This window comes from Elgaria multicarinata, chromosome 5 (assembly GCF_023053635.1).
Source record: "Elgaria multicarinata webbii isolate HBS135686 ecotype San Diego chromosome 5, rElgMul1.1.pri, whole genome shotgun sequence".
Taxonomy (NCBI): Eukaryota; Metazoa; Chordata; class Lepidosauria; order Squamata; family Anguidae; genus Elgaria; species Elgaria multicarinata.
The window spans coordinates 73,001,920-73,029,407 of NC_086175.1; the positions used below are offsets into that span (position 1 = coordinate 73,001,920).

Consider the following 27,488-nt stretch of genomic DNA (forward strand, 5'->3'; position numbering starts at 1 on the left):
GAACAGTCAAGATTATTTATACTTGGCCCTGCACTTGACTGATTTTTTTTCTGATATAGTTGTTTGACCAGGGCCAGATTATCAAACAAGCTAATAAGGCCCTGACCTAGGAACCATGATTTTCATAATACAGTGCTCATTTTGATAAGGATGGCAATAGCACTGTTATTAAAATATGAGCCATGTATGTACTTTTATTTGTAGAACAAAAATTTTTTTAAGTGGTCCACTGAGACCCACAATACTTACAAGTTGTCCGGAGGGTGGGGGAGTTTAAGAACCGCTGTTCTAGATTATTGTGTTTTTGAGTGACATAACATAATCAGTTTGCAATCTCCAAAATAGTCGCATTAATACAGGTGTGCAAAACTCCACTGCCAAGGGCCACATGCAGCACCCAATGCCTTAATTGCAGCCCCAGGTGTGTGATGACCCCCTGCCACTGCCAAATTCCCTCCCCCAGTGATCCTGATTCAGATCACTCTTTCATCACTGGTAGCAGCAACAAGGAAAAGGGTTCTGTATCAGGATCACTGGGGAGGGGTAAAGAGAAGGCTGCCACTCTTCCAGTTTGGCAGTAGGCGGGGTCCTCATACAGATCACTTTTTGTTATCTGAATCAGGATGACCAGGAATTCAGCATGTGTGTATATGTGGATATACGTGTGCGCATGCAGCCCCTGAACCAGTATCACATGTGGTCCTTGGGGCTGAAACAGTATGCAACCCTGGCATTTAAAACGACTTTTCTAAAGTAGCTTGAGCACTTAAGTCTCAATGCATATAATATTTCTTTTATTTTAGTAAAGATCTTGAAATCAGTCACAGACAAAATGACTAACCTAAAACAATAAATTAACTCAGCAGCATGGCCATTCATGATTCCAAGACCTTCAGTGGTGGAAAGAAAGAGCCCCCTCCTTAATCACCTTTACAATCCACAAGAACACTGCCAGGTATGGAAATCCCTTTGTTAGTGGCTCCCTAGCCAAGGCAGAACAGAAACAGTATTGAAGCATAAGGGAAACTGTTATCTAGCAGGTTCCCCTATGCAATTCTGATACTCCTTTAATCCCAAAATGTCTGGCCAGTGAATAGGATTATTTAAAAACTTCAAGCACACTGGACTTTTGATCCCAGGTAATAAGTGCCAGAAATTAAGAGTTCAGAAGCTCTCACCAAAAGCTATTAATTCTACACAAGCTCACCAGGACTATTTTATGTCTAAGATGTTGTTGATATCCAATTCATTACTCAAAAGTATTCAGCAAAACAACAGAGCAGGGAGAAATTGTGAATGATTTGGAGTCATTTTCATTGAAGTAATTAAAAATGAACTGCTAGTTTTAAGTAAATAACAGACTGCATTCCTCCAAGTACTCCGACTACGTTTACTGTTGCAGCAGTCCACAAATCAGTAAAATCAATGAGACTAGCACTCTGATCCTAAACAGCATACATAAAAATAAGTTCCAATTATAACTGGGGCATTTAGGATTGAAAAGCAAAGCAGTTTAAATCCAAGTGCTCTATTGATAAGTTTGCAGATTCACAGTTCTCTATAACACTAACTAGTTAAATAGGGCCCTAAATTTCAACATGTGGTTGAACTCATACTTTCTATAAGCATGAGCTTTGCTTACTTTACAGAATTAAGGTTGAGATGAATTTAGTGGTTGGAATTCTGCCCAATTTAACATTTTTAAGTCTGTTCCTCAGTTCATTTTATAAGCCAGAGAATCTATATTTCCTCTAGCTAACAACTATATGAATTATTATTGTTTACCCAATGTTTACGTAATAGCTATGAGTAAAATTCTGCTCTATTCTATGAGCCTTAATCATTCTTGGTTTGAAGATACAAGCACTGCATAGGTAGGGGCAACCCATCCACATGGGCACAAAGAATGGCATCAGTTCCCATCTCTACATGGTAAAAAATAACTACCTGCTAATTCCCCCATTGCATCTGGAAGCAATCCAGTAGAGTGGAAGAGGCAACAGACAGTTTGTGCATTGAAATGTTTTTGGGAGGAACAGATACTGGAAAGTGAAATATGGTAGATAGTTTGAAGAGGTGGAGGGTATGGTAGAAATTAGAATAAGAAAGAAGAATTTGGGGAACGGAAAGACAAAGGAACCAGTATACATTATCCTCTCAAGGCATCCTCTCCCTACTTGGACTGACCTTGAGAAAAAGTATGGGGGACTTCTTTCCCCTTGATACCAAAGTAGGCAATAGTTGTTTGAGAGTGCTTCTCACCTTTACATACCGCCTTGCCATGCCTGCATTTAGGGACCTGCTACCACCGAAGATTCCAGCTTCCGTTTAGCAACAATCTCTTGCACCTATATTTTACTCTTTCCCCCCTCCCATAAGAACTCATTAATTCTGGTGATGTCAGCTTTCCTCCAAGAACTGTCAGAGAAAAACAAATACCTCCAGAGTAAACCAAGTATTTTTTTAAAGAAAGAAAAGAAGAGGCTGCTAAAGAAAATTGCTAGAAACTGGGACGTTGTATTGTGGTGTTGGCAGATCCTAAAGCATAGGCATAACAACTGCTAAACTTGAAGCCATGAGGCAGATGTTACCATGGATGTATCCTCTCATTCCAGAAAAAGAGACCATCTTGAAAGGCCCATAAAACATCCCTGCAGCCCTTCTCACCTGAATGCCAATTGCCCCTGAGAAAATAGCAAGTAGATTACTGTTGCTGCTTTCTGCTTTCCCCTTCCCCTGTTGAGATGCTGGAATGGTGGTGCCCAGACCCCACATACCTCAGATCAGCATACACCCACCTGCAATTAGGTAGATAGATTTAGGAGTTGGATGTTACTCTTTAAAATAATCTGCAAGTCTAAGTAATAAAAGTCAAAGCAAATAGTGAATCTCAACTCAAAGTCTATGACAGGAATACTACAAAATGAAGATAGCAAGCCAATATTAATACATTATATGCTTTAAGGTCTACATGGGAACATTCTTCAAGAGCCATTTCACATATAAAAATAAACACAATATTTGTTTTTTACTGAATGACCAACAGTACTTTGCACTGGTTTCAGCAAAAGATATTCCCCAAGATAACAGGAACATCCAAAACCGATCACATTTCTAAAGCTGTAATAATTAATCATTGACACATTCCAGTTGTATTTGATGACTGATCCACGCATGCTAAACACATATACTTGAAAATAAATCTTGATGTTTTTAACTGAATGCACCTCCAAGAAATTGTGCTTAGGATCACAGCTAGAGTTACCTTTAAAAAGAACAAATGTAGTAGTGCCCTAAAACCCAAAACACTAACTCTTGAGCAGAACAGTAGTAAACCCAGTTTTATGAGTTCTACCATAAACATATAAAACGCTTTACTGAAAAGGCCACGAGGCTGGCAAAACTCAAGAAAAATTACCCTGAATTCTATGTGAACACTCATAAATCTGCCCCCTTTTTATTTTTTCCTAAAGCACATTTACTATAAAACCGGGTTTCCTCTATTTTCACAGCAGCTAACACTACTGCATACAATCCAAAGCACAGACTGGAAATCTCCACCTTTTTTCCAGAGATGTCTACCATTACCACTACTACTATGGTCAGTTGCAAAAACACCCAGCCAGGAACAGGCAGCATTTGCTATAACTATATGACGGGTGGGCCATGCTGTGTTCAGCTTCCAGGGATGCCTGGGATTTACTAGGCAGGGGAGGACACAGTGGTAGCAGAACACTTTTATGGATTACGCCTTTAGTTTCTAAACATATATAACAAGAAAATATAAGGTAGTTTCCATAGAGTGACAAATTGTGTAAAGCATTTAACTCTTAAAAAAACAAACCTACAGCCAGTTCAGAGGGGAAACTTTATATCACTGGCAAGATAATATCACCATATGCCACTTCAATACCAGCATTTAACAGAGGGACAGAAACTTGTTCCTACCTGGGATAAACCTAGATGTACAGAAGCTGTTTCTGAGATATACATTATTTTGCCATCAGATGCTACCACAAAAACAAACCCATCCAGAGTCTGTAAGAGAGAAAGAAATAGAGTAAAATCTTACCACTTACAATTTATAGTCAAGTTCCTTGTGAGAAGTTTTTAATTTCCCCCTACAGAAGAACATATATTAAAAATATATTACCCATATTGCCCTGATGAAGACTATTATACAAACACTATTAAAAAGTTAATTCTAACTCATTCTCCTCTTACATATGCTAGTTTTACAGCAGCAGCACTTAAGTTAACAATCTCATGTTGATATGGGCTATTTTAGTACTTAGCACAAATCCTGAGTTATGTGGTTCTTAGGGGAAAGCCAATCCCAATTAATTGGCAGAAAGGGCTTATCACTATTTACATTTTTAATGCTATTTTGCCTAATATTTTAAATTCTTCTGACTTTTTAATTAAGGTTTTTGTGAGCAGAGGATTAACTGAAAAGTGATTATTTTGAAATTTGTAAGGGGGGGATGAAAAGAATACGAATAAAATAAATTTTATGGAATCATAATAAAGAAATTCATTGAAGGTTAAAATTACCTTCACATGCACTACTGCAATATGCTACTTTGACCTATTAAATAATGATCGTTTGCATATTCTCACTAATAAGATAAAATAGCTAAGTATATCTTCTAATTTAAAATACAAATCTTGAGAACATTTAAGTAAGTTCCACTTGAATGAATGAAGTCTGTTTCCAAACACCATTTTGATTATCAGGATAAGTCATAATATTCTTAATAGTAAATGTATTCCATCTCAATCCCAGAAATATGTAATTGGAAGCAAGCTCCACTAATTTCAGGGAGACACCTTGACCTAGTGGTAGAACATTTGCTTTGTATGCAACAGGTCCTAGGCTCAATTCCTGGCATTTCCAGTTAAAGCAGAGGTGGGAAATATGTGGTACTCCAGATGCTGTTGGACTGCAAGTCCCATCAGCTGTAGCCAGCATAGCCAATGGTGAGGGATGACAGGAGTTGCAGTCCAACAATATCTGGAAGACCACATGAGTCTCAGGTAGCAAGGCAGGTAAAGATTTTTATTTGATACCTGAGGGTACCACTGTCAAAATAAAGCACCTAGGGTCTCCAATTCAATCTCTAGTTAAAGCTTCTCAGGTAGCAAGGTTGGCAAAGACATTTGACTAAGACATTAGAAGCCACTGCTAATCAGAGGAAGCAATAGAAGTACAGTTTGACTCAATGTAAAGCAGCTAGAGATATTTGTTTCAATGGAAACCATCTCTATCTATGTGTGATTAGACAAATACGACCATAAGTGTTATCCAGGTGAAGGAAAAGAGGTCTACATTTAAAAAGGAAAACTAATTTCTAAATACCTAGCTAAAACAATTGCCTTTTATATTTGCTAATTCATATTTTAAGATGCTGTAACTGGAGGAAAGTAATAAAAGGCTGTAACAGAGGGGCAAGTGCAATGTTACCCCAATAAAAAATATTCTGAATTATTCTCTAGCCTACTCTGCTTTTACAGCATGTAATTGGAACCAGATTACTTGTTGGTTTCCTTCCCCCTCCCCTCTTCTGAACATAAACAAAACTTTGTAGTAGTATTAACATGGGGGGGAATCATTACTTTCTTAAATAAAACATTGCTTTAAAACATTCCTCATAAACTAGCAATTTGTTCCCCGATGTTATAGTTAGGCTGCATCAGCACTTCCATTAGAAAGCCTTACTTTTAGTGGCTCTTTAAAGGCATATTAGAGGCCCAGCATTGGGCAAAAGGCGGGATACAAATAAATATAATAATAATAATATCACTGTTTTGTTTTTTTTGCTCAGTGGTGAAAGCATACACATTTTCAGCAGATTAGCTGTGGGGCTTAGAACAGCATTCATAATTCAGAAATAAGTGAAATATTAAATCATGGGTTTATATTATACCAAAAATGAGTAATTAAGTATCTATTCTAACATTCAAAAATATTTTACAGATCTTATTAATTGTTGTAAGACATCTCAAGAATAAGAGAATAAGAATAAGACATTTTTTAAAAAATAATAAATTAAAATATCTCATTAACCTTTCCACATGTGCCAAAATATATTTTGCAAGCAGATAAACTTATCAAATCTTGCCTAAATATATTAGATTTTGGTAAACAAATATGGTATTTCAAAACTATTTGGAAAAAAACCTGTTTTTCTTAAACACACTATTTTTTAAGAAGTTTACTTCGTATGCAAGAAAGCTGTGACAACAGAAAAAAGGAAACTTTAAGTTTTAATCTATCAAAGACATAGATGACATTTCAGCTTCTTTAAAGTTACCTTCAAAATAGGACATGTTCCAGTAAAAAGAAAGCACATAAAATCATCAACTGACACTAGTATCAATTTATTTATTACAATAATTCATATTCCACCTTTCTAAGAAATTGATGAAATAATGATTGGATTGTGAACCATTATCATACAATGTTGTTTGTTTCAGTTACAAATATTTTAGATGACCCTGCAAATATTGATCTGCTAGCAATTAATGACATGCAGTTGAATGTGATTTCTTTTCAAGGAAAAGAAAATTCTGAACCCTAACAGATATTGCAAGAGCTATCTGTGCCCTGAGGTGACAAGTGTGGTTATGGGATAGCTTACTAGAATTCTGAAAAACAATTTATTTATTAGTTTATTTTCCAGTTTAATCAACTCTTATTTCTAATCTAGTGGACTTTTAAAAACGTCAGGCTATGCTACTGAACATCAGTCTTTCAGAATGCACATTATACAATTATTATATCTTTTAAATCTGGAGGAAAGGTGAAGGGGGAGGCTTACTAGGTAAAAAACTTTTGTGAAACTGGGGCACATACATATCTAAACCTTTTGCTGCATAGGGACTCACGAAATGGGGAGCAATTGAATTCCAAAGCAGATCAACCAGATTTTGAACAATTGTGTTTTCAGGTGCTAACATCAATGTGAAATCTAATCCAGATGTTCTCCTCCCACTACAGGAGCTATTCATTCTTAAAGGTTTTCCCAACTGAGCAATCCAGAGAACTGTACAGATAGACGTAGAGCCTCTGCTATTAACCAAAGGCTGCAGCAACAAATGTACATCGCCTGTATTTTCATTTACTATTGTAAACTAAGATTTCTTGCCTATTTATGCGGTTGTGCTGCATACACAAGTTCATTACACTCTTTTAGTCTGCATTAACTCATTCATGGCTACCCCGATTCTGTACTGCCATTAATAAATGCAGATGATAAACCACAATTTGCCCATAAAAATGGACTGATAACAGGAGGAGGGAGTGGCATCTATCAATTTATTTTATATCCTGATTTAATTACAATAGTGTTATCAGCTGAGTACTTAACTATTATGTGCACTTAGAATGTAAGCCTATGCGGCAGGGTTTTGCTATTTTATTGTTTTACTCTGTACAGCACCATGTACACTAATGGTGCTATATAAATAAATATAATAACAACAACAACAACAACATGCACAAAGCCATGTTGTCCTTGGATTAATTCCAGACTTAGTTCATACCCATTGATTTCAATAGGGCTGAAATTAGTCATGATTAAATTAGTTCTCGTTTACTTCAATGGGTCTGACTCTCGAAGTATGGTTTAAGTCTGAATCCAACCAGGTCTCTTTGCCTTTCGCCTTTGGAAAGTAAATGTGGCTCCCTCCACAGGCAGCGAATGTCGGAGGGGATTCAGTGGGGATTAACAAACTTCTCCTGAAAACAAAAAACAAAACAAAAACAAGCAGCACGCATCGCAAAGACTCTACCTGAAGCAAATGCGAGCCCAGCTCTTTCGCGACATTATCCAAGGGGCCTAGTCTGCTCGGCTGCCCCCAAGCATCTCCCAAACCTGGAAAGGAACCGAGAAACCTCAGTTAATGCACAGACGACAATATCTGAAATAATGGGCCGATAGGAATTGGCCTCTTCCTCTGCGCTGCCTAGGCTTTGCTAGGGAGGGCCGCGGGGCCTCTCTGCCCTGCCTGTGCCCTTCGCTCCCCGGGGCTGCGTCTCGGCGAGTTAGGTGGTCTTTCCCTCAGGAAAATCAGCTCCATGGCATTCGTGTTTAGGTTCAGGACTGGTTGAAACCCGCCACGTCGCAAAAGAGCCTGGCTGGTCCCACATGTTCCTTGGGGTTCAATTGCCATTTCAGGAGAAAATCCCACACAAAGTCACATAAGCCTCCCTGAAATTGCCCGGGGGGGGGGGGGCGACCTCGCCAAAGGCGCCTTCAGAGGAGTTTGGTGCGTGTGTTTTCACGTTCCCGAGGACTCCAAGGGCCCAAAAGCCCTTGCGCGTGGAGACCTCTTCGGTGTTGTTGAGGCAAAGGCAATCAAGCTGTTGCCTTATAGAGCGCGAACTTTTGGTCCCTTCACTCCCAACTGCTGCAGCTGCAGCATTACCGGATTCAGCCCCTAACCTCTTTTACAAATGCATCAGCCCTTCCCCCCTACTTCTCTCTCTCTCTCTTTCTCTCTCTCCCCAATAGAACTTCCCGATTTTGGGAGAAAAGAAATTATTCGCCAGGTTTATGGTATCGATATAAAGAAACCCGTTTCCAGACTTTCCCGCCTTTTCTGCTCCGAGGGAGAAGTTCTGTTGCCACACCAAATTCCCCACCCCCCCTTTCTCCCTCAGGAAGTACCTTCCCCGCAACGGATCGCTTCTCAGGAAGTACTTGTCGATTAAGGGCAGGCTTGGTCTCGGTATACTGCTGAACTCGAATCCCACTCAAATATAATCTTAATAAATATGGCCTATTAAAATCTCAAACATTGTCCAGATATCACCGAAATAGTATGGGGTGATGAGGTCGTAGGAAAAACTGCAACGTTTGTGTTTAAAGCGGGTCTAAAGGTTACAAATAGGGTAGCTAGCCGCCTCCTGTAGAGATAAGGAAATCCTTTAACCTTTGAAGGTACCACAAGGTGCAAACCTATGCATGTTTAGACAGAAAAAAGTCCTACAACTCCAAGCATTCCCCACCCAACATGATACTTGAACATGGCTGGCTGGGGAATGCAGAGAGATAAACGACTTTTTCTGTCTAAACATGGATAGGAAGGATTGCGTCCACAATGCCATAGCGCTCACATTATCCTTTTTCTTGTCCCTTTCTCTTGTCCTTCGAAATTGTGACTGACACGCTATGTTGTCTGAATAAGGAACACCCAAACTGCTTTACTTTAAAGGGAGGTCATGTTTTTATAGAGGTCTCACTATCCTTTCTGGAAGCCACCCTCTGGGACACCGCTTCAGTTCTAAAATGAGTTCCAATAATACCATTTTGACCCTAGAAACCCTAGCCCCTAAAATGGCAATTTGGTTATACCTATGCCCCTCTTTGTCCTTGTCCCCCAACCCCACCCGATTCTTTATTATGGACATTTTTGTCACAAGAAAGGAAAATCTGCATGAGTGCTTGGTTGATAGTGCTTGAAAAAACTAATCCACCCAGGCCTAAATTTCTCTTAGGCTGCAATTGTATACCCACTTACCTGGAAGTAAGCCCCATTGAACTCAATGGAACTTACTTCTGCATAGGCATATATAGGATTGCAGTGTTAATCGGATTTGAAAGCAACGCAAGAGATACCTGGAAGTCTCAATACTTCCTTAATATCCCTCTCCTCTGAACACCTTACCTGACCCACGTCATTGGTGTTATAATGAATTGGCTATAGCTTATATGCAACTATTCCTAGCGGCTGGCGCAAGATTGTCAGTATAACTTGATTCTCACAATTTTGCTACTGTGGCCTTAGCTAGACCTAAGGTTTATCCTGGGATCGTCCCGGGGTCACCCCTGCCTGCTCCCGGGATCCCCTGTGTGTCATTTACATGAACAGGGATGACCCCAGGACGATCCCGGGATAAACCTTAGATCTAGCTAAGGCCTGTGTGTTTAGAAATGTCTTCAGTTAATTCTATTTAGAATAGACCTACTGAAATGAAGCATTCTAAGATTGGATACAATCCTTGTTTTTATATTCAGAGAGACAGATATAATATGTACAAAACTGAAACATCTAGATGTGACATCGTGTGCTTGGGATAAAGAGTATAACAACTTGCTGGCACTTGAAACAAAAATCCTTGTGGAGTCACTCAAAAAGATTTTGTGCCTGTTCACTTAGGTAGAACGGGTACACCTTTCCTCTGTCCGTAAGTGTTGGACAGTACGTTTGGATGATGAGGGACAAAAGCTTCATAGCAGAAGGGCGTAATTATGACCTCTATGGCCTAACGCTCCGAGAAAGGCATAGTTTGTCCTGTTAACTCTAACATAGAGGCAGCAGAAAGTTATTCCTCTTCCTTACTGGGAGTGAGGAGAGTTTACACAAAATCTACCATTTTAACTAGGATTAAGTTATTGCAGAGTAACGACCACCATCTGTTTCCTACCTTGTTTACAAGCCATGCAAACACAATTCCCTCTTTGCTCTTCTATGGTACTCAGTTTAAGTACCCTTATCCCCATTTTAACCTCCCAGTTGAACTCACACTCAGGGTCTGGATTTTTTATTCCTGCCCTTTCACTGAATGCTTGTGGGAGATGTGGGAATTTTAATCCACCTTTGTGTGTGGATCCCAAGCCTGCCAGATAATTATTCCAGATTAATTAACGCTGATGGCGTGAGAGTGTGAGCTTGCACATGTGGCCAAAGCATATTAAGAAAGAGTAGGTGTGTGGAACCCACAAGTTTAATCAAGGTGACTGTAATAGACTGGCTGAAGGGTATTCGTGTAGTGGTACTAACAAATCCACAGTCAGTAATCAAGACCAGGAAAGCCCCACCTTGCCTTGAGCTCTCAAGCCAGTGGAAAGGAAAGCCTCTCCTAGCTGTGCTCATTTCATGTGAATCCCATGTGACTCCCAAAATGCAAAGCGCACAGCCGTGAGAGCCCATCACTGTCTCTCCCTCCCTTCCTTGTCACTCTCTGAGTCATATCTGTTCTTTCCTCTTCTGGAGACAGGAGGGCCAACCCTGCCACCAGTCACAGTGAATAGATGGCAAAGGCCCTGCCATCTATTAGTGAAACTAAGTCGCACATTCTTTCTGGTGGTCCAGAAAAAACTTTCCTCCTCCTCTTGCTCACTAGATTTTATTTTTTTAAAAAAAATTGTTGCTTGTACGGATGGGAAAAGTGAAGTGCACCAAGTCTTTTCCTGCTGCACCTGTTTCCTTTGAGGGATCCAATGTTTGAGGCATTTCGAGCCTAGCTGCTCATGGACTAGGAAACTAAGCTGAAAATGAATACATCTGACGGTGAATTCCCTGCAAAAAATGCAAGCCACCCTGACATGCCCAGAATCCAGGCTGGAGGCACTCTACCAGTTCATCCCCACCCCCCCTGAAACTTGGGGCTCATCTACACCAAGCAATATATTCCACTATGAAAGCGGTATATAAAAGGCAGGAGCCACACTATAGCGGTATTGAAGTGCACTGCAGGATTTACTCTACTGCTTTATAGTGGTACTAAAGTGCACTGACAGCTGTTGAGGCCCATGACGCATCTACACCAAGCAGGATATAACACTATGAAAGTGGTATATGGTATGTGTCACGGTCCCAAACAGTTGCCAGTGCACTTCAATACTGCTATAAAGCAGTAGTGTGGCTCCTGCCTTGTATATACTGCTTTCATTCTTCTTTCATAGTGGAATATCCTGCTTGGTGTAGATAAGCCCATACTTCTCTAGAAGTATATCCTAGTATGACCTCAATGGTATTTACTTCTGAGGAGTATTAGCATCCAAGGCCCTTTCTACACCTAAGGGTTATCCCAGAAAAATGGAGGGATCATCCCTGCCTGCTCCTGGGATCCCCCTGTGTGGCATTTGGATGCACAGCAATGAACCTGGGACGATCTTGGGATATAGGGCTGGTGTAGACATGGCCCAAAACTATTTAAACCATTAGAAGAAATGAGTTGGATCTCAAATCACGGCTTCTAAACCGACAGAAATCTGATTATTCTTCTGAAGTTAATCTTATACTGACTTGACTTTAACAGTTTTGTATTGCAGTCTTCCTGACGTTAAGAACAAGCCCTAATCCGGACACTTAGAGATTCGATGTGGCTCGCCTGTCTATTGTTTAGAGCAGATGAGCCAACCCTTGTTCCTTGGATTTTCAGTGCCTGCACCACACACGCAAGCGCGATTTGGCACCGGCATCCTCTATGGCCCCGCCGTGCCTGCTAATGAAACAAGCTGATGCAGACCCATGAGTAGTTTGTGTCCCTTCCACTTTTTCCGGTAATAAGAGAGCTGCGTGCAATGGAAATAGGAGGGAGGGGGGAGAGAGAAGACTTTCCTTTTGTATCTCGAACAATTCATCCAACAGAAATGAAGAGCCTCACATTCATTCATTTGTTTTAAAGTAAATAAAACTGAGCTCGGGAAAAGTTCTGATCGAAATAAATCAGAGCCCTTCTCCACCGACTCGACTTTAGATCGAGCTTGAGCGTTGCCAAGCAAGGGAGGCAGTAAAGAGAGAAATTCATCGTTTTATATTGAACGTCTGTTGACTGACAAGAAGGTGGCTGAGCTCGCTTTTACTGTTTGCGTGTCTTTTGCTTTATTCTCCCCCCATCACATTCTGATATTAATCCATCAATACGTCCAGAAGCACCTTTTATCTGATTGAGTGCCGTCTGGGCTTCAGTAAAGGCGATGTCACAACCCTATTTAGCCTTTCTGTACAGGCAAATCTTTTAGTATCAAGCTGAACCCGGCTATACTTTGACGAAACTATAAAGCTGTCCTTGCATTTCCTAAGAAACAGAATATAGATTTATCCGCCTCTGCTCCTGATCACAAAGCCTTTTCAAGAGGTTACAAATTCCATTTCCGCACACCTTTTGGGATTTTCTCCGCAGAAAATGCTGTCTCCTTCCGGGTGGGAAAATATTGAAGAACACACCAAAGAACTGTCGATTTCCTTCCTCGGCATGTCTACTCAGAAGAAAATCCTGTTGAGTTCAATTGGCCTTACTCCCGAATAAATGTGTGCAGGAGCGCAGCCTCAATTTAAAAATGACAGCCACTGGGTGCATGTCTGAGACTTCCCCATAATGAGGAACAGGATTGACATCCCGCGATCTAAAGTACTTTACTTAGAAGAGCCGGTTTGTTTAGATTAAATTGACTTGAAAATTCACTCAAGATCAGAGGGGAGTTTCTCCTTTCTCCTATTTCCAGAAGCACCTATACATTCTCCACGTGTGGGTGGGAAGATTTTTGTTTTGAGTTCAGGGTTTTGTTTTGTTTCAAGTCTGTATTTCTCCCTGTTCCACTTTCCACCTGAGACTTTGTACGTGGCGTGTGTGTCCTTCGAGGATCATAGCCCCGCGCACATACAGAGAAATTGCTCTTAAGCCTCCTTGAGCCTTCGAGATAGGGCGGTATACAAATCTAAACAATACATCAAACAAATAACAGAGAAGTCCTTAGGATCCAGTGTAGCCCTTCTTAATACAGTGCTGAAGTGCGCATCTTGATACTGGCGCCATTTGGTTTTAGGTAATATACTACAGGTCTATCTGCTTACTTTTTATTCACCTACTCAAGACTCCGGATCTCTTTTAAAGCAGGAGTGGTGAACCTATGGCCTTTCAGATCCCATTGGACTCCAGCTCCCATCAGCCCCCGCCAGCATAGCCAGTGGTCAGTTATAGTCCATCAACAAGCGACAGGCTACAGGTCTACACACGCCCTGCTTAAAATTCTTAAACACTTTGGTGTCAGGAGCTTTCTTCCCTCCGGGGCAAAAAACAAACACCCCACCAAAAGCAACCCCCGAATATAAATACCTTTTCTGAGTTATTAAACTAGAGATTATTTGCTGGAGGGAGATTATGAGAGAATCCCCCAACTGCTCGGTTTCCTCACAGGTAAATGTGTATTTAGGCAGGAACTAAAGAGCTGGGTCTGTCTCTCCGGTAAACATCGCACGAAAAGGCTTCTTTTATAGCAGCTGTTTGGAACCACTCGTTTATTTTCACGGCGGGGGGGGGGGCGTTGAGTCGGAGGGAAGCGAGCCTCGAAAGAATACTGTTGTCCCAAACCACAGGATTCGTCTCGTGGTTCCGATTAGGCTGGAAAAGGGGGTGGGGAGAAGCAGCCTGCCAAGAAGGAGGTTTGGCTAGAGCCCTTCCCCCGGACATCTAGCTTTCTATGTTCAGGGGAAGCCCCCATCTGCAGCTTGGAGTAGTACTGCTTAGGCAGCTTTACTGCCCGGGTGAGATCCAAACCCGCAACAGCCAATTGGCAGAGTATCTGCTGCTGTCATCATTTCACTGGCTGCTCTGGGTTCCTTCCTTCTCCCGGAGCTTCCCGTTCGGTGAGCACCTCTATCCCAGACTGCATGTATATTGAACTCTGCAGGACGATACTGGGTGCTATTTAGAAAAGAACTAGTCAGAACCATCTGTCCAGAAATTTAGGCGAAGTGGCAAATATAGTCAAACGGATTCTGTCTGTCTTTCACTAGAGTAAACCCTTGACTTAAATCAATAAAATGGGGAGGGCGGGAGGATGTTTTGTGGGAAAGTAAGGAGGGGACTGAAGAGAAGGGCCATTCTTCTAGTCCTGGAAGTATATTGCCAGCAACACGGTTAGGATTGGTCCAGATTCATTTCCTCAAATAACCATCTCTTCCGTTTCAACGTTTCATAGCCAACGCACCTGAGAATGTGGGAAATCCCAGGTGATGATTATGAATCCCATAAGCGTGTTAAGTAGTTCCCAATCTACTTTAAGCCATCCTAAGCAGCATCCCTTGTCACCTGCGTAGTTTATAGACGGTGACGCGTGGTCGATGAATGCACTGAAACCTTGTATTGATTAAAATGATGCCCGATTAATCGGTCAGCAGACTTTTAATTTCAAACATGCTAATGCTAGTACTTCTGAAAGTGCCAGGCGCCATCTTAGAAGCGGCTTTATTCCCTCCTGGGCGAGTAATCAGTCCTCTTCGACCGGGCTGCTACCGTGACAAGGGCTAAAGAGGCACTACGCACCTTCCCATGGCCCGTCAAGCGCACAAAAACCAGCGGCCGCCAAATTCGTGAGCGTCTGTCTCTCTTCCTCTCGCTTAGGACTGTTTGGAGGATGGGTGGCGAGAACAAGCGGTAGCAAGAGTAGAGAAAGAAACGTCTCCCTGCCCTTTAAAAACGCGCGCAGGCATTGCTCCGCGCCGCCCGGCTCAGCCCACTGATTACCGCCTGTTCGCCGAGGGACCGCGCGTTTATAAATAAATACACACACGGTGGCTTGACATTTCCCAACCTGCTCCCATTTTGTGTCTTTTTGCTTGGAGTCACGTGGTGATGGTGATGGGCAGAGTTAGGTTCCACTGTCAAAAGACAGAGCCGAGCAGGCAGGGCCGGTGCTACCATAGAGGCCACTAAGAGGGGTGCCGGGCACAGCGCAGCACTCACGTACAGCACAGCACTCATGCGCCTTGGCTGTGAGCCAGCCGGACCGAGGATTCAGCTGGGCCTGGGTGGGTGAGATGGCGCCCGTGCACGCCCAGCCAAAGCAAAGCCAGGGACGCTGGGGTAGGGGTAGGGGTGGGGCAGCTCCACGTTCAGACTTCCAGAACATACCGGGAAGAGAGAGAGAATGTATGGGTGAATGGGGTGCATGGGGTCTTTGAGTGAATGCATGTGTTCATGCGTGTGTTTGTTTTGAGTGAGTGATGCTGAGTGTGTGCGTGCACGTGTGTGAGTTGAGGGGGATGATTTGGAGGTGATATTCCTATTAAATAATGCATTTTAGACCCATAGACGTTCCTTTCCAATTTATTTGCTATAAATGGCATCATGTATTTGTTGCACTTTAAAATAAATTTAGTAGTTTCAAGTTTTGTGCTTCTTATTTTTTCCAGGAAACATATGTTCTTAAAAATCAAAGTTGGCATTTTTGAGGGGAGGGTGTGTGTGAAAGTAGCTCACCTTGCCTAGGGCGCAAAATAGTCTGGCACCGGCCCTGCGAGCAGGGTGCGAAGAAGCCCCAGTAGCTAGACTGTTCGGAAGTCTGGCGTTGGAGACGGCCCAGGAAGTCTGGAACCCTTGGCCTGGAACTGCGAGGGCTCCGCTTACGAGCTGCACCCCCCCCCACGCCCCTCTGGTCGCACCAGACGTCTCCTGCCCTCCCGTGGCTCGCGGCGGCCCTTCAAGGGATCCAAGATGGCCGGAGAAACAGGAGCGCAAAGCAGCTGGGTGTTGGGGGGCGGGGAGGGGAGAAACCGAGCGCCTTTCTCACTTACGTATCACCCACGGTGAATTAAGTCCGACGGAAAACTGCAGATATTATTAGTGCCACTTGATCCTAAGCACGGCTTACTGCATATTTCAGTTAGGGTTACCCCCAGCTTTCTGGTAGTGGTGGTGGTGGTGTTTTTCTGTTACACCTTTAGCAGTGGCATGGAAGGATAGGAAACGCTTCACCCTTTGCACTTCTGCCTGCCATGCACAGGCGCACAAGTTCTGCCAGGGGGGAAAAGGCAATCTACTTTCAAGAGAGCATTGGGCGTTTAGGATGGCAATCTTTTAGGATAAATCTCAGCATTAAGGGCATCCTTAGGGTTGCAAGCCAGAATAGCATGCTTCCTCGTTCCCTGAAGAGTCCAAGTCCTAAACATCTTTTCTAGGCTTTACTAGACCTACTTAATTTATTATTATTATTATTATTATTATTATTATTATTATTATTATTATTATTATTATTATTATTATTGCCTTCCTTCTTCTGGGCCTTGTCCAGCAGCCCGACAACCAAGGACTAAGCAGCTGTAACTTTCCCCTTTTCGCCCGAATAATTAGGGCATGCTTGGTTTTAAACAAAAGAGGTAACTCGATTTTAGGTAGAGTTTGGTTGGATTTGAACCCTGCTATTTTATGTACGCTTTCCTCAAAGTAACCGGTACTCAGATTCTAAAATACTGTGTCAGGTATGATAAACCTGTCTGTCTGCACCCCTCTCAGATGAGTAGGAGCTGGTAGCAGTTGCTCAGTAGGGAGGAGATAGTACTCTACACAGGCTCAGAGGCACCCTTCTCTTTATTACGACCTAACTAAAAATAGATCTCCCGGCTAAGCCCCGGTTAAAATTAAGGCTGCAGTCCTATACCCATAGTAAGTTTGAACTCAAAAGGGTTTTACTTCTGAGTGGATTATACACAGGATTGCACTTCAAGCCCAGCATAAGTCCCCCAAACACACTAATGCACAACAAAATCTTCTCTGCTGTGTGAAATATCTAATTAAAAAAATGGTGAAAATTATTGTAGAATAATCATTACTTATTTGTAAGTAAGCCCCAATGTGTTCATTGGGATTTACTTTCATACATATTGTATATTGACAGTGCACGCTTTCGCTTGTCTGCTGAGAAGACCCATTACTCCCTGGTACGTGTATATAGGCATCCTTTCAGCATAAACCTACTCACGTTCACTCAGAAGTAAATCCTATTGAACTCAATGGGGCTCACTCTCAGGTAAGCGGGTATAGGATTACAGCCTTCAGACTGCAAAATTGGAGCGCAATCTTAAACATGTTTACCCACAAGTAAATCCTGTGGGAATTCAACTGGACTTACTTGCTAGTTAGTATACTATGGCCTAATATATAATTTTAGGTTTACTGCTTTCATCTGATTAAGAAATTATGAATCACTAAACAAAGTGATGTAATTAATCATGCAGTATTCATTATAAAATCAACGTCAAGACCCGAATTAGTAATTCTAATTGCACGCAGAAGAATAGGTTGAGTGTGTGTGAGAGAGAGAATATATAAACTTCCTGGATTTTACTGGCAGGTTGCGATGCACAAGAAAATTAAGCTTCCCTGCTTTGACTTAAGCCATACAAAATTGCATCACAGGAATTTAGGATTCTGGTGCTGGGCTGTGAGGCTCCTCATCGTGAAAGCCAGGAAAGTGCAATATGAATATCATAACGTAATATATAAATGAAGCATGTTTCATTGATTCATCAGTTGGATCAATCTAGTTCCCTAAATCGAACTAGATTCAGGATCCGAAATATGTTGATTCCGTTTGGGATCAAATCGTATGGGTTGTTTTGTTGGTTTGCTTTTCAAATAGTGATTATTATGAAATTGTATTCAGGATTGCACAAAACGTCTAAATATTATTTATTTAGCAAATAGCCTTTATTCCAGTCCTCTGGCTTAACCGAGTTGTGTGTCCAGCCTCCTATCTCGATACCCCGTCCTAAGATCTCTGGAAGTAATTTCCATTGCTCAGGGTTTAGGGAAGAACTGTGAGCATTGCCCATCTATTTCCCCTAGTAAATTGCCAATAAGACAAGGGTGAAAGTACAGTTAGAGGAAGAAACTATAACTACAGTGTCTTGGTTTTGAGCTGTACCATCGCAGGTTACGCTGCAGCTTTTGCGTTGGAAAGCTACACAGATTTCTAAGTGGATAATATTTCTCCAGATTCTGTCTTTCTTTCCACAATTAAGGCAACAGTGGGTGTTGGCCAGGTTTTTTTTGTTTGTTGGTTTTTTTGTTTAAAGTCATTCATTAAGCAGCTCGCCTCCCTTTTTGGTTTAATCATTACTTCTAATCGTTTTTAAAGTCCATTTTCAACGCTACGCGAGTCACAGATTAACTGTAGTGTCACAACCTTTGGGACGGGAGCGCTGCAGTTCTAGAATGTGTTTTTCTCTTTCTCTCCTTTTCTGTTTATTCCGTGGTGGAAAAAAGAAGAAGAAAATCAACAGCCAAGAAGAGGAAGAGGAGGAGGGGGCGAAGGCAGTGGTGGGGAGGGCAGAAGCCGTTCTGTATTTTTGTTCTACAGCAATAAACAGCTTGGCAAAAAATCAAAACACAGCAGCGGATGATGTTACAGAGCCTGGATCTAATGCAGGTCGCTGCCTCCTGCCTGGACTTTAAATTCATGCATCATGAAGGTCACAGCAAAACCGCAGGGGCAAGAATGGGGCGGGAGGGGGGGGGGAACAGGGAGGCCGAAGGGATAGAACCGGGCGCGATATTTTATCCCCGCAGATTAGATCTTTGCAAGTTTTCCACAGAGCCCCAGCTTTGACTTTTTGCTCCTGGGGACCAGCTGGGAATTCTCAAGCAGGGCTGGGGGTGGGGGTGGTGGTGGGCAGTGGCAGAGAGGGTGTGGGGGGAGCTCATTGGGGCCAGTTTAGAAACCCCGTCGACATCTGCTAAACGTCCTCTCGACCTGATCCTCAAAGCTGTGTAATTGAAGGAGGAGGGCTGAGGTGCGGATTGGCACCCGGAGGCGAAGTACGCCAAGGGCCCACTGGTAAACGCGTTGACTGAGAAGCAAGACCCGGGGCCTTCCAGGGGTCGAGACTCCCTTGATCATTTCTGCCGATGGCTGCGGCCTCAAGGCCCACCTGTTTTCTGTAGGCTCGGGATTCGGGGAAGGGAAAGCCGGCGTGGATCGTGCGCCTCAAAGCGTTTTCTTCTGCTACTGCTGGCGCTACGCTTTCCCAGCTCCTCCGCCGACGCCTCTCCTCTCCTCGCTCTAGCTCAGGCGGGGCCGCAAAGGTCTCATCAACCCAATCAGCGGAAAGAGAGAGGGAAGCGCGGCAGATATATTTGAAAACTCTAAATTTGAGTTTACTTTTTAAAAAAGAAAGAAAAAAATGGAGAGTAAGACCAGCCTTTAGCGCCTGGCTTAATTTGGACACATGGGCAAATCTAAATTATTATTCTAGACGTAGTTGCTTTTGCATTTCTCACTTACAAAATGCAAAATCATGGCATTACTATTATTATTATTATTATTATTATTATTATTATTATTATTATTTTAATTTTCCTTGAGAAGGTCACGAAAAAGAGGTTGTTCATTTGGATTCCTAATCGAAGTCAACACATTAAAACGCCTGTTCAGTTTCAGCTCTAGAAAGAACGGGGTGGAAATCCTTCCACCGCAGAGGACCGGGAGGGGAAGAGGAAAAGTTTCCGGAGCCCTGAAGTGTGAAACCCAGGCAGAAGCCCGACGAGTCGTGTCTCAAATTGTGTTTGAGAATGGCAAACTCAGCCGAAGTTACAACCCCTCCCCATTCTGCCCCCGAACGATTTTAAGTTACTCGTTGCGCCCTCGAGAGCAACCCCTTGCAATGATTAGCTCCTGGTCTGCAAGCGGATTCTGGGGAGAGGAAGGAGCATCAGCGATCGTAGTAGCAAAAGGAGCAAATCCATGCCCGGAAGTTTCAGGGTACTCAGACAACCCGCAATTTGGGGAGGAAGGACTGAAAACGAAGGTCGGAAGAATTCCCCTCTTAACGCCTCGCAATACTACAAAAGGGTAGAATTAATAGATATGAATATAGTTCCAAAGAATGTTTTCAGTCAAAAATTTATAAGTAGGGTCATAAACGGTTTACCTCCCAGGATTTCAGGATCCTGTTCCTACCCCTCAAAAAAACATGTCGGGGGACGGGGCGGGGGAAGGTTTCACAACCTGCTAAATTCAAGCTTTCAAACCGGGAGGCCGCAATCCTATGCACACTTACCTGGGTCTAAACCCCATTGAACTCAGCGGGACTTACTTCTGATTAAACATGGCCAGGATTGTTCTATAAATGAACTCCTTGCTTGTATAGAAACATTCTGCCTTAGGGCATTCTGCCCCCCCACCCCACCCCATGGCTCCATCATGCAATTCTAGGCATGTTTACTCCGAAGTAATTCCCAGCCAAGTGGGATAGGTTTGCCCCTTCAAGGAAGTATAATGTTGGGGCACAGAGACAGAGCTATAATGGATCCATGTGATCCTAAACCGGAAGCTTCCTCTCTCTCATAAAATTATTTATTTTATGAAATAATGCAGAAAGCAAACATTGTGCAGCCTGATCCTGCACATGTTTACTGGGAAGTTAGTTCCACGGGATTCAGAGGGATTTACTCGCTAGTATGATTTATATCTTCATATTGCATTGTTAGTTGTCTTTTGTAAGGTCAGCAGACCTGTTCTTTCCGCTGAGTCTTAATTAGAGTTACATTCTGCCTATATATTTTCAAGCCTTTTGCTGCAGCTAAGATTCCCCCCCCCCGCCGCAGCCCCAAACACACAAGCACAAATACACAGAGACACCCCCCTTTTTTTGGGTACTTAGAGATTTACAGTCCACGGGATTAACACTGCAATACACACTTCTTTGGGAGGAAGTCCCAAACTTAAATTGCTATCCTCAAACCACTTACTCCAGAGTAGCATCAACGAACTCTGTCAAAGGCAGAATGTGCAGTATGAGGATCGGAGTTTAACAGCACACTGAGAAGCCCCAATGGAGTAGAGCTACTAAAATCAGACTAACTTGTCCCAGTTCAATGCGTCTGCGCTAAGCATGTTGGTGGATCCAGCCCTAAACTGCCTAACATTGCGACTTCACGGGTCTTGATTACATCTGCAAAAGAAGCGTTTAATCTGTCCATATATTAACCAACATAATTTCATTTTTCTTAGACGAGCTGCCGCAAGATATTAGGAAGGGCCCCACAATTGCACGTCCGGTTACTACTTCCTCTGACTTAAAATAAACAACTCAAAATGCATATTTTCAAGGGGGCAGGAACGGAGGTTATTGTTCAGGTATCTTAAGTAAATTTAGCCGCTCGTTTTAGACTTCCGAGAGCGGAAGCCGGCAATCACACTTATATTAAGGCTGCGATCTTATTTACACACTTCCCTTAGAGTAACCTCCATTAAACTCATTGGGGCTTGCTTGTGAGTAAACATGTGCTGCATGTTACTCTCAACAGAGTGGAGTCTTCACAGTAACAAGGGCCATATCCTGGTGGGTTTTACAACTGCAGTTACCCAGCAAAGTCAATGGGGTGAGGTGCTGATCCGGAGGTACCATCCCTGGCCTCATATCAGTGAGACAAAGACTGGACCACTGATGACCAAGAGAACCTATTCAAACTCACTATAGAGGGTGCAAGGGGTAACTTGCAACTTCTGTAGTGAGCAATCCTAAGGATGTTTACTCAGAAGTAAGCACCACTGAGTTAAACGAGACTTAATTCCAGGTAGTTGTGTTTAAGATTGCAGCTTTAACTGGGATTAGTTATCCTTTCACCCTCTGTAATTATCTAGTCAGATTCCCTGTCAGAGTAATTAAAGAATGTCACAAGGACGGGGTTATGTACTTTTTAAAAATGTTAATTTGTGACTGACGTGAGCAATCCAAGCTGTGCCCTTACAACACAAGTGTCTGCATTTATTTCAGAGCCTTTAATCCGCAATATGTGGCTGCGATCTTTAAATACATTTACAGTGGAATCCTACATCTACTTAGAAATAAGCCCCATTGACTTCAGTGGGATTTACTCCCACCGGGCGAGTAAGGATTGCAGTCTTACTTCCTAACAAGTTCGACTGAAATCAGCGGGACGATTTACTTCCAAATAAGATTGTAGAATCTTTTGGGAAGTCCCGTTGGTTTCACGTCCCATGAAACGAATGAGACTTGTCCAGGTAAAAATGGCGAGGATTGGGGAACGGAGGGTCTGCTTTTTGCCCTTGCTCAGATGTGCCTGAGCCTCCAGCTTCTCGGAAAATAGGATGATATCGCGGCCTTTGGGCTGAGCTAATGTAAGAACCTCCAACTGCTAGACTCAAGCAAATAGAAAAGCCAAGGCAACAACGCAGATGCCATTTCTTGGCGCGCGGAGCCCAGAAACAGGTCATCTTCAACAATCAACAGGCAACTCCAAAGAAAGTCTGCAGCCTGAAGCAGCTCCTTCAGGGAGATCTTTCTCCCACTGAGGTTGTGGATGTTACCCTTACAAGGTTGCGCCCAATGTTAGTCCTACTTGCAGTAGACCCACAGAAACGAATGGGACAGACTAACATTGGATACACAACCTATAGCAAACGTGTGAAAGCGCCCCTCCCCCAGCACCCCAAAGGCACGGAATGAAAGCAACAGAAGAGAAAAGTTAGCAGACCCCCCCCAGTCCACCCCCCCCCCAGACCTCCCGATTTAGACCAGAGTTGTCTACAAGCAGGAGCAAGCAGGTAAAATCTCTGTTCAATTTCAATATAAGCGTTTTTAGAGTTAGGATAGCATATATTTAACACTCATTTAGATTGTGAGCTCGTCGGGAGAGGGACCTGTCCCCTGGTTACTCTGGAAGACGCCCGACGCTTTGAGGAGGATATAATAATGCCTGCGCTTATAGCACATTCTTCAGCAAGTTAACACGGAAGGAAGCCGCCTTGATTTTAGTGTGATTATTAAGTAAATATGAACAGGGCTTCGGCCTTGAGGAGAGAGGGACACAATCCGCCTGAAACCCTACTTAACGAGGCAGCCTAGGCAAACCCGAGGCGCAGTCGAAGGTTTCCAGATCCGGTATCCCAGGTGAGTGTGGCACGAACAAGACGCGTGCAAACACAGTAATCGAGGGGAACCTTCCTTGCAGGCTCTGCGATTACCAGAACTGTAAAAAGGAACAGGAAAGGAACGGAAGGGCACCGTTTCCCTAATTCGAGAGGAAACGGCCATAGACTGTGCGGGGACCTACGCAGAGATAACTCAAGCGAATAAGCCAAGCCATGCGCTACCATCAAGGCCACATCATCATTAGTTAGTCCGACTAATCGAGGGAGATTCCCATCTGTCAGCCCTTGAGAATGGGGTAAGGCGTGGGTGAGAATCTCTCTCTCTCGTTTTTTTTTTTAAATTATTTATTTTTAGGAGAACTAAAGGTTTCCCAGGCCTTGTGCTGGGGCTTGCAGTGTGCCGAGGCTGCTTTTAAGAGCCCGCTGTGGCGGGGACCTCCAGTCTGCCTCCTGCTGCTGTCAACTCAACCCAATGAGGTTCTCGGCTGCCGCCCGCCGCGCCAAATCGGGTTGGCGGCGTTTGTTTACGGCGGAGGCTCAGACGCAAAGCGCCCCGCGACTCCTGTCAATTTCAAGGCTGACGTTTGGGTAGCGGGGGGCGGGGAAGGAGGTGTGAGCGAGCCGAAAAGCGCAGCTCCAGGCGGCTGGGCTGGGGTTGGGGAGACCCGGCGTGTGGTCTGGAAGCAAAGGCAACATCAATCCGGTTGCGAGAGAAACCGCACTTGGAGGCTGGAGAGGAAGACAGAGGCAGCTTGGCCATTTTAGGGTCTGGACTTTAGGTGCCCATGTGTATTCCTCCAATTGTGAAGCACACCATTAACACGTCTCCCCTCTCCTCCCCCACCCCTCACTACAACTGTATCTGCCTTCCTCAGCCAATCTACACCAAGCAGGATATAACACTTTTAAAACGGTATAAAAACTGTATATGTAATGTGTCCTGGGCCTGAACAGTTGTCAAAACCATTATAAACCGTTATAAGCAGTAGTGTAGATCCTGAAACGTTTCCATACCCACCACTCGCCCTTGGGCATTTGGAACTCGATTAAACAACAACACCCCCATGATTATGGGGCTAAAATGGAGTTTGCTTCTGCTGCGCTGATGCTGTGCAGATTTAAATTGGGGACCAGGACCATGTTGTGGGAGAAATGGATAGTCTGTTTTAAAAGTAAAATGAAATAATATGGGCATCTGTGACCATGTGCACGCCCAGTCCCTCGACTATAGGATCGTCTGAAAAGGAGAAACTATGCAGGGGGGTGCTGATGCCTCCCCTGCCCCGCCCCACCAAGGCTAGCTCTCTGGGTGGTCATTGGGGGGGAAAGGCTCCTTGAGTTGCAGGGCCCTAGATTTTGACCACCATCACCCCAGGTCCATCCCTAGCTGCACCACTGGAGGACATTTTTACTTCCTTTAAAATATATTCCTCAAGGCAAACTACTCTCATTGAAAATCGGGGAGATCCGCTTAACCGATCGAGTTTTAAGGGCGGATGGCAAGTCCAAATTATATCGCCAGCTATTTTTACGTTTATGCATTGGCACTCTCCTCGATTTGATCACGAACACGTTTTACTTAGAAGTTAGGTCCATCTCATTTCAGTGGGGGCGTATTTTTTAAGGAAACCTTCTTAGAATAGCAGCTCTGCAGCCATAGTTTACTTGGAAGTAAATTAGATTGGAATCAATCTGCTCGCTTTAAAATTAATGCTCTAGGATCAGTATTCTAGTTTTGCACAACCGTTTTCGAAATTATCCTCGGGTTTATCTGTGTCCAGTCTACAATGTAAGCACATTCACATTAAAAGGAAATTCCATTGAAATAATTCGGTTAGATCCAAATTTATTCATGCTTCGAGGAGACCCGTTGTTGAGTATTTCCCTTAGGTCCATTGCTTTTGGTGGTGTATTCTAAGTACGACAAAGTCTGGATCTAACCCATTAAATCTTGTTTTCAAATAAAAGTATTGAAGTAATTTCGACTGGCATCTTTTCACGTTGATCCTCAACATCTCTACCTACCAGCAAGCCTGTTGCTTTTCTTTGTTTGCTCCAGATAAGTAGGATTAAACTTGGGGTTGAAGGACATTAGGCTGCAATTCTATACATAATTGGCAGTACTCGGGAGTAAGTAAACTGTATGGAACTTATTACCAGGGAGTATAGTATCGACTTCGATTTATTATAACTAAGGTAACTAGTTTTTAACCTCCTCAAGTTTTTATACAGTGCAGACACGCAGCTAAATATTTGGGTCTGTAGGCCTTTTTTTGTTTTGTTTTGTTTAATGACTTGCTACTAGGGACTCGTTCCCTATACACATTTTAATCGCAGTCTTGGAAAATAGGTGGCTTTTAGTCATCTTCCTAAATCTTCAGTCATTTGCTTCTCTGAACCTGTTTTACAATCATGGCTACATGGCTCTTCTCCCCACCCACCCAAACTTTAGACACCGCCTTGCCTTTCTTCTCAATATGGCTGATTCATATTAATCCCTTGTCACATTTCTTCCCGTTTTTACACTATAGGCAGGCAGTGGAGTTTTAATTAAATGGGGTTGTTTTGCTGCTCTTTGTGATGGGTAGTAATTGTTGTATACAGCAAGGGCTTTACAATCCCCCACCCCACCTCATTTCATGGTCTTGTCAGATGGGATATTATCACGGTTTCGGAAGGGACGCTACTATTTTAAAAACAAAACAAATCATGCAAAAGCGTTTCACCATCCCGCTGACAAAAGCAATGACTCTCCTACACTTCTTTTGATTTAAATAGGGCAGACGACCCTAACGTTAAATTCATTGCGGATTATAGCGCCTATCTGATTCCTGCACACAGGCTAGGTATAGGAAGGACGATCATCCCGAGGTCAGAAACACAATCCACTCAACAAAATGCCACCGAGATCATTTGGGGCCGCAATCCAGAGCCTTTTAAACTCCAGAGTGGTCCCAGTAAAGCCAAGGAAATGGTCCAGGAGCGAAGGTATTGAAACCAGCGGGATTTCATTTTAACTAGCGTGCTTAGGGAGCAACGGGGAATCCAGTCTTAGGCCCCGATCCGCCACGCCGTTGATGGCCCTGGGTTCGCCTGAAAGGTAGATAATTTAGCTGGGGAACGAGGTACTATAGAGCGTTTTCCCAAAAAGGTTACACGCAGCAAATCCTCTTTTTGTTTGTTTTTGATCCTGGGAGAGCCTGGGAGAGAGGAGAGGATCCAAGCCCCCAGTGGAGGCTGGTGGCTCCGGGGGCAACCTCAGCGCGCCTCACTGTCCCCCAAGGTCTTTAATGTCAAACGAGGGAGGCCCTTTGCTGAAGCAGACCAAAGGTCGGTCCAGAAGCTGCTGAAATCCAGCCTGGCATTGCAGGAGTAGGGAAAGCCGCCCAACCGCCCCCTCTCGCCCCCCTCCCCCTCAGCCCTCGGTAGGCGCTCGCCGGCGGCCGGCTACGACTCACCCACCTTCTGGGAAGACGGCTCTCATCTTCAGGTAGCTGGTGGTGAGGCGGATGATGGACGCCTTGTCCAGCTGGGAGGTGATGGCCGAAGGCAGCGGCAGCAGCTTGGCCAGCTCGTAGAATTCGCCGTTCTCCTTCTCCCGCCGCGTCTTGGCGGCGTTCTTGGACTTCTCCTTCATCTTCTTCTTCTTCTTCTTCGCGGCTCTGGCAAGGCAACGCCGAGGGTGTCACTGGCATAGTAGACCCCAGTGGGTGGCCGCCGCGAGCATGGACTTTGACTCCGCGTCCGCAGGGGGCTGCCTTCGGGGCGAGGGGGGGGGGGCACGACAACCGGCCGCAGAGTCCGGGTGGGGGGAGGGGGGAGGAGGCGGCGAGCCTGGGCGACGTGTGGGTCTCTCACGGCCCGGAGATGCAATCCTTAAAGCGGCCGAGGTTTGGGCTGCCTTTGGCAGGCGGGAGGGTCGGTCTCCGGGATAATCCGAGTTTCTTCCCTCCCCCTTTCCTTCGCCCACTCTTGCAAAAAAAAGAAAGAAGGAAAAAAAAAGAAGAACGGAAAAGAAAAGGGCCGCCTTGAAACCGGGGGCAAAGAAAACCGGGGGGGGGGAGGGACACCGGGGGATCA

General features: G+C 43.8%; 1 protein-coding gene across 1 annotated transcript in view; it reads right to left on the reverse strand.

Annotated features, from left to right (window-relative positions):
* Positions 1–27,045, reverse strand: part of SIM2 (SIM bHLH transcription factor 2) — a 59,982-nt gene extending 32,937 nt beyond the window's left edge. Inside the window, exons 1-3 of the mRNA XM_063126636.1 lie at positions 26,871–27,045; positions 7,795–7,877; positions 3,949–4,038 (exon numbers count right to left, since the gene is read on the reverse strand). Of these exons, the coding sequence (XP_062982706.1) occupies positions 3,949–4,038; positions 7,795–7,877; positions 26,871–27,045 (348 nt within the window). The remainder of the gene's footprint in view (positions 1–3,948; positions 4,039–7,794; positions 7,878–26,870) is intronic.
* Between the last annotated feature and the right edge of the window lie 443 nt (positions 27,046–27,488).